The sequence below is a fragment of the Chaetura pelagica genome, unplaced genomic scaffold (genome assembly GCF_000747805.2).
Source record: "Chaetura pelagica isolate M959 unplaced genomic scaffold, ChaPel_1.0 scaffold31, whole genome shotgun sequence".
NCBI classification, from domain to species: domain Eukaryota; kingdom Metazoa; phylum Chordata; class Aves; order Apodiformes; family Apodidae; genus Chaetura; species Chaetura pelagica.
Genome location: NW_009952481.1, coordinates 3,171,616 through 3,183,673, shown reverse-complemented (window position 1 = coordinate 3,183,673; position 12,058 = coordinate 3,171,616). Strand labels below are relative to the sequence as shown.

The 12,058-nt window shown below is 42.0% G+C and overlaps 1 protein-coding gene across 1 annotated transcript in view; it reads right to left on the bottom strand.

The window, feature by feature from the left end:
• Nucleotides 1-281: 281 nt before the first annotated feature.
• The window catches only part of NPR3 (natriuretic peptide receptor 3), a 54,066-nt gene continuing 42,289 nt past the window's right edge, over nucleotides 282-12,058 (bottom strand). Inside the window, exons 6-9 of the mRNA XM_010008768.1 lie at nucleotides 9,299-9,393; nucleotides 4,278-4,413; nucleotides 2,687-2,771; nucleotides 282-393 (exon numbers count right to left, since the gene is read on the bottom strand). Coding sequence (XP_010007070.1) covers nucleotides 282-393; nucleotides 2,687-2,771; nucleotides 4,278-4,413; nucleotides 9,299-9,393 — 428 coding nt within the window. The remainder of the gene's footprint in view (nucleotides 394-2,686; nucleotides 2,772-4,277; nucleotides 4,414-9,298; nucleotides 9,394-12,058) is intronic.

Here is a 12,058-nt window from a genome sequence, read left to right as displayed (position 1 = left end):
TGCTGCCCTTACCGTATGCTTTAGGAAATACTGTGTTTACATATTAAGTACGTTCTACAACATCAAACCACATCATCTTCTCTTTTCATGAGATGAAAGGCCATGTGGCATAACGTGATTAGTAAATAATTCCTGAGCTTCTGAAAGAAATTAAGACAGAATTACTGCTTAAAAGAGTGAGTTCTTCAAGAGCATTTTCTTTTTACACTGATGTCTTTGGTTGTGTCCTTTTCCTTAATTATTTTTATCCCCTGGAAGAATGGGATTCTTTTTCTTCTTATTTATGCAGCAGAAAAATGAGATCTAATGGAGTCTTCACGTAACTGCCGATGTTTCCCCATGTTACAGTCCTCCTGGCGAGTTCGTCTTTCAATAGTTATTCTGTACTTCTTTCTGCATGAAAGGAGAGGAACAGAGTGAGAAATCTTTCTGCAGCTATAGGATAACAGGACTTCCCTTATAAAGAATGCCTGGAGGGGACAGTTAGGTTCCAGTTGAAAAATGAAATGTGGCAGAATGTGAAACCCTGGTCAAAGATTAAAGTACTTCGCCTCAAAACATTTTACCCAGGCTCAAGAATGCCTGTTAATTTCTCCACAGCTGTCTCAAAGCACCAAGACACAGACATTTGCTTCTTTGAAAATTTCTGATCTAAGTGATTAGGAAGTTTTTGTGAAGTGTCATGTGAACTGTGTCACATCACTGTTTTATATTGATCAAAGACAAATTTCCTTCCAGTATTTGGGAAGGAGAGGGGGCACTTTCTGCAGAGTTCAAACAACAGATCTGACTCTTTATTCAGTTGTCTTTCTTACTGAAATTACATATTAGCTAATCCTCCTCTCTCCCTCTGAGAAAGCTACTATGTTTGTAATGTCAGAAGAGGTAGTGTGATGAATTAAGAAGGAGGATGTAGAGGATAGATAAGAAGTAAATACAATTGCTCATGCATCAGGCAAAGTTTTTCCTGTGTGCCTTCCTCTAGGGCCTTTTGAAGAATTGTTATATTACTTTATACGTCAAACAAGCCCTCTGACTGCCTTTCAAATTGCCCTTTAGTACCCAAAGCTTTCCCAAATATCATAAAAAGATTCACATTTATATGTTACACATTTTTGCTTCTACTGAATTTCAGGACCCATTTTTCAGAAGGGCATTAGTCCTGTCCCATGTACACACAGCATTGCCTGCACAGACACGACATGAAGCTTGTGTGCCAAGGAAAGCTCTGCTCCACTTGCATGTGTGGCAGGAGTCACAGATGGATATGTAGCCATGGAAATATGATTTTCCCAACAAAGGTTTTAATTTGGGGAACATGGCTCAAGAGAAAGTCGTAGCCTACAAGTTCTGAAAACATTCTCTAGACATTTGTGTTTCTATCAGTTGGCTTCAAAATAACTAAAAAACCCTATGTCTTTTTGCTCCATTTATGTATTTTCAAGTCTCATCCTTCCACAGATCAAAGAACGCACAGTAGTAGCTCATGCACCCAGGACAGCTACACATTTTAGATGTGTAGCTCTTTAAGTTTAAATCCTTTCAAACTATGTATTAGAACTGCTTCCCAGACCTTTTAATAGTTTCCATGCACACTCAAAACTGTAATTCATTACATAACAATTCCCTCCCAGATTCAGTAATGCTAAAAAAACCTCACCCAGAATTATCCTCTCAGATTTAGAATGTGCAGAAGATGCTATAATCTCTCATGACAAATACAACAGAGCCAGATCTGTATTTTGTTTTTCATTTGTCTTTTAAAAACACCCTTTCATCAATCTCAGCTAACTTAATCTTGTCTCAAACCCAAAGGATATACTATATAAGCACTAAAACCATGCAAGAATACCTGCAGAACATCATTTACTTGATGAATAATCCTGGTTCTAGGATCTTTTGAAACCCTGAAACTGTGCTGATGAACTGAACCACTTTTCTACTTGTTTCATTTTGTTTTGTTTTTAATAAACAGATATATTATTTGATTCTTACATGTAGAGGTTAATTCTACTCTCCTATCTGCCTTTTCTCTTCCATACCATAAATGGACAAATTTTAGTATATATATGGTGCTGAAAATATATAACTAATTTATTCTGTCAGTGATGGATCAACTCTCAATACTTTAATTTTGCTGAATAGCAGCATTAAGAATTATTTTACTTAAACAAAAACAAAACACTGATAACCCTGCACTGACCTCAGCTTATTAAATTAAATGCAGAGCCTCAAAATCCAAATGTTCTCTTATACCAGAACAGAAATCTCTTTCTAACTTCCAGTACAATTCCACTCAATACTAGAAAATTAAGCATGGTACCAGGCAAGTGATATAAATCTCTTGCACAATCACAGCCTGCACAATTGTGCTGGCAAGCAGCACTCAACAAAGAGGCATTCAAGGCCAGAGCACTTTACTGAGGCAACTGTGAATGACTGGAACTCACTGGAATTACTTCCATGAGTAAAGTTACTCAGAGATGTACGTGGTTACAGGGTGAGGCCTTGAGTCAATACAATGATTTGGGTATACATGAAAGGTCAATCAAAATGTGTTCACTGTCTTTGGGGAGAAAATTACCACAGATTATTACTGTGCCTGTGTTTCCCATCAAGGATGTGCTGCCAGCAGCTGAGAGATTTGGGTGACAAGTTTATAGATTTTTCAATTAATTGGACTAACCTGAAAAAGTAAAAAGCCATTAGCAGTCCTGCTCCAAGCAAGGCTCCCACAACTATTCCTGTAACTGCTGATTCTCCTAGACCACCTGCTTGAAAAGGGGAAAAATAAATAATCAGGGTTCATATAGAGAACTATTTGCATTCACATACTGGAAAATACACACAACTAGGAAATGAGTAACCAACACCAGATAACAACTGAAGCTTTTCAGAACTCAGGACTACATGAGAACCTCTTCCTTAGGCATGCTTATTTTTTGTCCTTGCTTTCTTTTGGGTTAAACAAGCCCCCAAGTCAGTGTCAGATGAAGACAAAATTCTAGCAAGGTGATCCACAGGAATGTTGGTAAGAAACCGGTTTGCACAGCTTGGTCTGAATCATAACACAGCCTGGGATTAAAATGACGCATGTAATGGGAATCAGCACTGAATATACCCTGAGTCACAGTAATAGAAACAAACACATTTCACTTAGTTGAGCATCTTACCAAAAATTACCGTATGATTACCCAAGAGGTCCTCAATTTTTATTTTTATTTTTTCCTAAATGCATGCTGTTTCAAATTAAAGCCATTTGAGCTCTGTCCTTGCTCCAAATCTCAACAGAGGCGTAAGCAGGGACAGAGTGGCTGGAAGGGGAGCACCTGAAGTACTGAAATGGCATTTTCATGTGGGTGCAGCCTGTTCCCTTTTCCATGCCTATCTGGGTTTGTGAAAATGAACAGAGAAATACTAAGGAAATTAAATTGCTCCCTCCTCTTCATTTATCCTTGACCTTTTGAGGGGATTTTGTCTGTACCTTGGGATGAGTGGAAGGAAGAAGGTGCATAGGTACCACATGCAGAGCACCAAGGGCATGGCCCAGAAGCAGTCTCTGCAGTATGTGTGCACACAGGTTTTTCAGGGATTACAGAATTATAAAACTGCAGGTACCTTAACACTTCAGGACTAGCAATTTCTTTCCTGTGAAAAGGTAAGCCCACCCTTTGCCACTGAGGCATCAGTACCTTCCTGCCCTTACCTCCTCGCAAAGTCCTACTCACTACAACATCATCTGCAAAGTCTGTATGATGGAAAACAAGGACACCTTTTCTGTGGGTTGGTAGTCACTGCCTTCTGGATTCACAGCTCTTGCCCCATCCAACTGACTTAACTTCTTCTCAGCCTAACGAGCCCCTCACAGTGCCTTCTCATGGCACTGAACTCATACTGCACTGGGACATCACTGCTCCCACAAGCACCAGACTCCCCAGCTGCTAATTATCAATATGATTATTCTTTTTGGGGTTTCAGTTATTTCCTTCTTTCTGGCTAAAAGAGATTTCACCTTTTAGCCCTGCCCCTGGAAAGCCCTAAAACCTCCAGGGCCCAGTACTGTGCATCATGATTACTGTCATGTTTAAGTTCAGGGAAGTGATTCAGACCAAGTACTACCCAGGGCTGCCAGACCTTAACTTCCCAAACAGCAGAGAGTCACGATGTCTCAGTTGGGCAACTGAGCTAAGCAATTCAATGTGGCCCATTATGTTGCATCACCACATGGATTCCTCTCTCCAACAGCCTGGGCAGAAGCATTAACTCACTAAACTTACATGATTTGCACGGTGTATTATTTGTGTGCTCGGAAACTCTGCTTTCGTCTAGTCGCAGCCTGCCGTGATTCCAAGGATATTTCACATTTGATCGAATTTCAAAACGCCCCTGCTTTCCATAGTAGTCTCCAATCACCTATGCAAAAAAACCCCAACAAAACAACGAAAGGAATGAAAAGACTTTTCCATCAGTTTAGGCGAATAAAACAGGAGAGCATATCACTCACTTGGACTCATGTGGCAGGATGTTGAGTCACAGAGAACAGGGCTGAAGGGGTCTGTGGGAGGTTATGTAGTGCATGTCCTGCTCCAGGGCAGGATCAGCTGAACAAAAGAATTCCTGACAGATGTTTATCAAACCTGTTCTTAAGAGCCTCCAAAGATGGAGACTTGACAATTCCTGTAGACAATTACTCTGAAATTTAGCAGTCCTCACTGTCAGCCTTTTCCCTAACATGTAACCTAACCCTCCCCTTGTTGCAGCTATCCATCATTACTGAGCCAACTGCCAGTGGACACAGAGACTTCTCCTTTCACAGGCTCTTCTCATGTCTGCCCTCAGGCTTCTCTTCTATGTAACCCAACTCACACAACTCCTTTTTAAACCTCTGAATATTCCTCTGAATATTCAATTGCTTCATAGTAGATTGAGTGCCCAGGACTTTCACCCAGCCAAGTGAAAGTATTATGTCAAGTACCTCCTGCGCTGAGGCACCCGACTGCACACTTCAGGCTGCACTTCACTACTTCAAAAGGATTTGAAGGTACTTGATCCTGTTCAGCTAAAATCTTCAAATCTGACAAACTACAACAGAGATTGTAATTCTCCACATTGTATTTCTGCCATTGCTGATATTTATACAGAAAGGCCCTTTCATACTTAATATTCTGGTAGCAGGGACTGTTATTTCAGACCAATTCATCAAGATATTTCAGAATTTCAGTCCTGTCCTCAACAGTAAATTAAGGCTTTATTCAAGATAACATATATTGGACCTACTGCAAAGTCAAAGGACTAAATTGTGCTAATAGTAGTATGTAACTAATCTGAAAATAGTACCAAAAAAAATCTATACACAGTAATAAAGGCCAAATATCTTGGCACTGAAGTAGTCAGAAGTGATGGCATAAGCATATCAAAAGCCATACCTCTCCTACCATGGATAAAAAAATGTATGTTAATAAACCAAGTTTCAAATTCAAGCCACTGACAGCCTGTTCAAATCTTTCACCTAAATTTCATTTTGAAGGGAAGAAGTTAAAAGATAACATTTATCCTGGTTAGATACACAAAGGTAGATTTCATACTAAATAAAGGAGCTTATTTCTCTCCGCAACTTAGAGATATATCCTTAAAAGACAGACTTTAAAAAAAAATCACTTAAAAATACAGGCAAACTCAGTAAACTGGAAAAAGGAGAGGGATAAAACCTCACAGACTATTTGCAGGCAGCAGGCTGTTCACTAAGAGGTTGTTTAGTTGATCAAACAGGAGTAGAAGTCCTCTACTAGCAGAGCTTATTAAATATGAAAGCGTGCAGAAAGGCTTAAGAACAAATAGCTATAAGCAGTGCCCAAACGGATTTGGGTCAGAAATAGGACATAGATTTTTCAAGAGCAAGAGTGGCTAAACAGTGGAACAAACTCAGAGAGAAAGTGTGGCAGTCTCTGTTCTTCACAGTTTGCAGAGAAAAAAATGAATGCTTGTTACAGCATAAGCTTTAGTCACATGTAAACTACAGGGCTCCACACAAGGGTAAGAAATCTGCCTGCCTGTAATAGAGCAGAGGTCCAACCAGGTAATCTGGTGTTTCCTTCTAGCTTAAAATTCTGTGAATGGACCTAGGAAAACAGGTCTGCCCAAACACCCATTCATCTGGCTAAGAAAGATTCCCATGCAGACATAGAAACAACTGGAAAGATGAATAAACAAAGCATCAATGAATTTTTTTCTGAGGCATGAGGATAGAAATGAATGTAGCAGGCACAACTGATAAGTAGGCACAGATAAATACGTTAATTGCATGTATATTTATATGCATGGTATACAAAGCAGAGGAAAATTGAAATGAGCAATATGTTGAAGGAAAAAACATTACATCAAATAAATAAGGTAATTTAAATTGCAAATGAAAGACTAATGGGATGAAGGGTAAACAAAGGGGACTAAACCAATCAATGAGATAAAAAGCTAATGAACTGAACTAATAGAAGAGATGCAAGTTGTTCAAACCAAAGTTAACCCAACCAGTATGTAAACTTAGCTTCAATTAATGATGATTACTCCTGCCCCTGGGAGTGTCTGCAGTTTATTGCTGTAGTTTTTCAGTCACATACCAAAATATACTATACATGCTCATGCTTTTAAAAATGCTCCTTGAGTTTGTCTCTAGTGCAGCACTGACAAGAACAGATATAACTTCACCAAATTCAGATCCACACATAGAAACATCCAGCCCAGATTTATTGCTGCTTCATGTTTGACCTTGATGAAACAGGGCAGAGCAGCAAACCTTAGGTTGATGCTGACTTTGCAACTAACAGAAGCTTTACTCTGCATCTGGGGTTAGCGCAATTAAGAAACGCAACACCACAATGCTATTTTCTATGTGCAGCTGGTGCTATTTCTCAGTGACTCTTTCACAGTCAGGCTCCTTCCACTCCTGCTGACAGAATCACAGAATGGTTTGGAAGGGACCTTAAAGATCATCTAGTTCCAAACCCCCAGCATGGGCAGGGACACCTCCCAGTAGATCAGATTTTGATGACTCTTTGAATGTGACCATCCAGCCAATTCCTTAACCACTGAGTGGTCCATCCATTGAATCTTTCCAATTTAGTGACCAAGATGTCACACAGGATAGTCTTGAACACTTAGCACAAGTCCAAGTAGATGACGTCAGTTGCTCTCCATTTATCCACTGATGCTGTGACCTCACAGTAAAAAGCCACCCAATTAGTCAGGTAGGATTTGCCTTTGGTGAAGCCATGTTAGTTGCCACCAACTACCTCTTCATTTTCCACATGCCTTTTTGGTGAAGCCATGTTAGTTGCCACCAACTACCTCTTCATTTTCCACATGCCTTAGTAGAGCCTTCTGCTTCACAACCTTGCCAGGCACAGAGGTGACACTGACTGGCCTGTAGTTCCCCGATCTTATTCTTTTCCATTTTTGAAAATGGGGGTTTTGTTTCCCCTTTTCCAGTCAGTGGGAACTTTACCAGACTGCCAAGACTTCTCAAATATGACGGAAAGTGGCTTTGCAACTTCATCTGCCAGACCCCTCCAGACCCACAGATGGATCTTCTCAGGTTTTTTTAGATGGTCTCGAACCTGCTCTGCTCCAGTGGGTAGAACCTTCTTCTCTCAGTGGCCTGCCTTTGCCTTCTGCAACTTGGGTGGTGTGGCTAGAGCCCTTGCCAGTGAAGACTGAGGCCAAGACTGAGAGACAGTCTTCTCCATATCCCACATGACCAGGTCTCCTATTTCCTTCTGGAGAGGGCCCACATCTTCCCTAGTCTTCCTTTCATCACTTAGGTACCTATAGAATATTTTCTGTTACACTTCACATTCCTGGCCAGATTTAACTCTATCTGGGATTTAGCTTTCCTAACCTGGTCCCTAACCACTCAGACAACTTCTATGTATTCCTCCAAGGCTGCCTGTCCTTGCTTCCACCTTCTGCTTTTACATCCTGTCTGCCTTCCTTGTTAGGATGCATTGCTCCTGGGCTAGGACGAGGTGATCCTTCAATATAGATCAGTTTTCTTGAGCTTCTCTCCCCTCTAGAGTTTTATTCCATGATAAATAAATTTATCCCATGATATCCTACCAAGCAGATTCCTGAAGGGGTCAAAGTCTGCTCTCCTGAAGTCCAGAGTAGTGAGCTTGCTGTGCATCCACCATGTTGCCCTGCGGATCTTGAATTCCACTATTTCTTGGTCTCTGCAGGCAAGGCTGCCATTAAGCTTCACATTGTCTACCAGCCCATCCATGTTTGGTGAGAACAAAGTCCAGCATAGCACCTTTTCTCATTAGCTCCTCTACCACTTGGAGAAGGAAAACATTGTCAATGCATTCCAAGAACCTCCTGGATTGCTGGTGACTTGCTGTGTTGTCTCTTCAACAGATATCAAGGTGGTTGAATTATCCCACGAGGATGAGGGCTTGTGGCTGCAAAGCTGCTCCTGCCTGTTCACAGAGGGCCTCATCCTCTGTGTTCCTGATCAGGTGTCACCTGCCCCTGGCTTCTCTTTAGCCCTGATCCATAAGCTCTCAGTTGACTCCTCATTCATCCCCAGGCAGAGCTCCATGGACTCCATTTGATCATTGATATAGAGTGCAACACCCCCTTCTTGTCTCCCCTGCTCGTCCTTCTTAAAAGAGCTTGTACCTAACCATTCCCATGCTCCAGTTGTGGGAGACATCCCACCACATCTCAGTGCTCCACATAACATCATAACACCCAGCCAAATAGCCCATGTGGTGTATATGGAGTCTGCTTAAAACATCTCTTAGACACTGAAAAAAAGCACTCAGGTTTACTGCTTGATGTGCAAGGTCTGCACTTCGCGGGTGACCACAGGCTAAGATTAAAATACCTGTCCTCACTGTGTTTACACATCAGGGTAACTTCTGTGTTCCTCTTGCTCTAGGATTAGTATTTCTTCCTACCAGTGAAAAAGGGCCTTGCTCATTTTAAACAATGATTTCTCATATTCAGAATTTATCAGTACTTGCCTTGCATGTGAAATTTTACCCTTTAAATTTTAAAAGACATGAACATGTGAAGAAAGCAGTAAAGACAAGAAATTAAGCAAGTTTAAAACAACCTTAGGATAACTACATCAAGATAATTATTTTACAGAAAGGACTTGGTGTCGAGGGAGGTAAAAGTAAGCAATAGCATTTAAATGTGCATATTAAATAAACAGATGCCCACCCAGTAAACATATCGTATTTTGTTACACTACAATAGCTAGTTAATCACTGATGAACTGTAAAGGTGTTTCCTTCCTTACCTCCTGTGTGCCTGCTTCTGGGTCAGTCATTCCAATCACAGAGAAATCCCCATATCTGTCTCCATTGGCATCGATGGACACCTGCCCTGCAATGCCTAAAGAATGGCATGTGAGGAATGAGAAAATCAATTACTTAAATTCTGAGCCTTTCCAAGGAAAACAAGAAAACAAGGGACAGGTTTTTACAGACTGATATGCCAGGAAATCTCATCAGTCTCCCAGCATTTTTGCTGGCATTCCAAAAAAAATTGTAATTTCATCTTGGTGTCTGCATTCCTGAATTCTTAACATTTCTCCTTTTTAAATATCAAATGTGTGAGACTGTTTTGGGAATACGTGAGAAAAATCTAATCCAAAAGCCAGCATGCAAGAATAAAATGCAAATGTATTTAATGTGAATGGAAAAATGGGAAATAAGGTGATTTGTGACAGCCAACATGATTTCACCAAGGGAAAACCATGCCTGTCCAATCTGGTGGCCTTCTATGGCAAGGCTAAAGAGATGGCAGATATTGGCAGAGCAACTGACTTCATCTACCTGGATTTGTGCAAGACATTTGACACTGTCCCACATGACATCCTGGTCTCCAAACTGACAAGACATGGATTGGACAGATGGACCACTCAGTGGAATCTGACTGGATGGCATCACCCAGAGAGTTGTGGTCAACAGCTCAATGTCCAAATGGGGGCAGGTGACAAGTGCTGTTCCTTAGGGGACAGTACTGGGACCAGTGCTGTTCAACATCTTTGTTGGAGACATGGACAGTGGGATTGAGTGTGTCCTCAGCAAGTTTGCTGATGATACCGAGCTGTGTGGTGTGGTTGACTCCCCAGAGGGAAGGGAGGCCATCCAGAGGGACCTTGACAGGCTGGAGAGTTGGGCCAGTGCCAACCTCATGAAGTTCAACAAGGCCAAGTGCAGGGTCCTGCACCTGGGTCAGTGCAACCCCAGGCACAGATACAGGCTGGGGGAAGAATGGCTGGAGAGCAGTCCTGAGGAGAAGGACTTGGAGTGGTAGTTGATGAGAAGCTCGACATGAGCCACCAGTGTGTGCTGGAGCCCAGAGAGCCAAACACATCCTGGGCTGCATCAAAAGAAGTGTGGCCAGCAGGGCCAGGGAAGGTGATTCTGCCCCTCTGCTCTGCGCTGGTCAGACCCCACCTGGAGTACTGTGTACAGTTCTGGAGCCCTCAGCACCGGAAAGGCATGGAGCTGTTGGAGAGGGTCCAGGGAAGGGCCATCAAGACAATCAAAGGGCTGGAGCAGCTCTGCTATGGAGACAGGCTGAGAGTTGGGGCTGTTCAGCCTAGAGAAGAGAAGGCTCCAGGGAGACCTTATAGCACCTTCCAGTACCTGAAGGGGCTACAAGAAAACTGGGGAGGGGATTTCACCTCAATACAGGAAAGATATTAAGGTGCTGGAGCGTTTTCAGAAGAAGGGCAATGAAGCTCATGAAGGGCCTTGAGAACAAGTCTTACAAGTAGTGACTGAGAGAATTGGGGCTATGTAAAGAGGTAGGCTCTGGTGTCTTCTCACAAGTAACTGGTGTTAGAACAATAACAAATGGTTTCATGCTGCACCAGGGGAGGTTGTATTAGACAATAGCACCAACTTTTTCACTGAAAGGGTTGTCAGACCTTGGAACAGGCTGCCTGGGGAGGTGGTTGAGTCACCATCCCTGGATGTGTTTAGAAGTCACCTAGATGTGGCACTTGGGGATACAGCTCCAAGCTGGGCTTGGCAGAGCAGGGTTAGGGATTGGACTCAAAGGTCATAAAGGTCTTTTCCAACCTAAGTGATTCTCTGATTCTATGGTTCCAGCTTCTTGCATGTACATCAAATAGGCTCCTAAAATCCATCAAACAATACCAGTTAACTGAGGTGAAGACATTATAAGACTTCACTGATATGATTTATCATCTCAGATATTGTCAAATGTGATCGTTCACTGCCTGACACCAAACGTAGCCATTTATACCAATGCAACTCAAATAGGCATCATTTTACATCCATGTTGCACCAACTGCATGACTAAACCAGGCACAAACAGCAGAAAGTCAGGTTCTCAGTGTCTGAAAACCAGAAGAAATCATATATTCATCCAGAGTGCAAATTCCCCTCAACATATCTAATGGTCTGCAGTCACACCAGGGTGTCTCTAACAAGAAAGTTAAATAAGAAATCCTTTTATCATCTCAGCCTTATCCCTTCCTGAGGACATGATGCTGCCTGTGCAGCTGTGGCTGGCAGACTGTGAACACTGCAGTAAAGAGCATCCACATCTCGTTGGAGTTCTGATGGGTCAAACCAGGCTGTAAAATGAAGTGTCCAGGCAACTAGATATCTAGCTGTCAGCAGTTAAACTAATGCCATTAACAAAACTGAAGTTCTCATCATCAAGGCCTGCAAAAGTTTAAGTAACTTACAAAGTTTCAGTCCTACAGCAGAGCCTGGTGGGTGTATGCATGGATTGTGTTCTGCAATGCTGCATCTACTTCAGAAAGCGGCTTACAGGCAAAATAAAGGGAAATTACTTTTCTAAAAGGACTGGCTTGAAAGACACCAAGTTAAAGGCTTCTTTCAAAATCAGGTTTATCCTTGCAAATTCTGTCCAGCAACCCTGTCCACAGGGATGAAATGGAATATGATTTATGTGGCATTTCGACCTTTTCAGCTGCACCTTTACAGCCCAACTTGACAGCTACACTTTCAGAATAGCTGTGACAGGTCAGCCAGCAACAAACTGGTTTTCACAA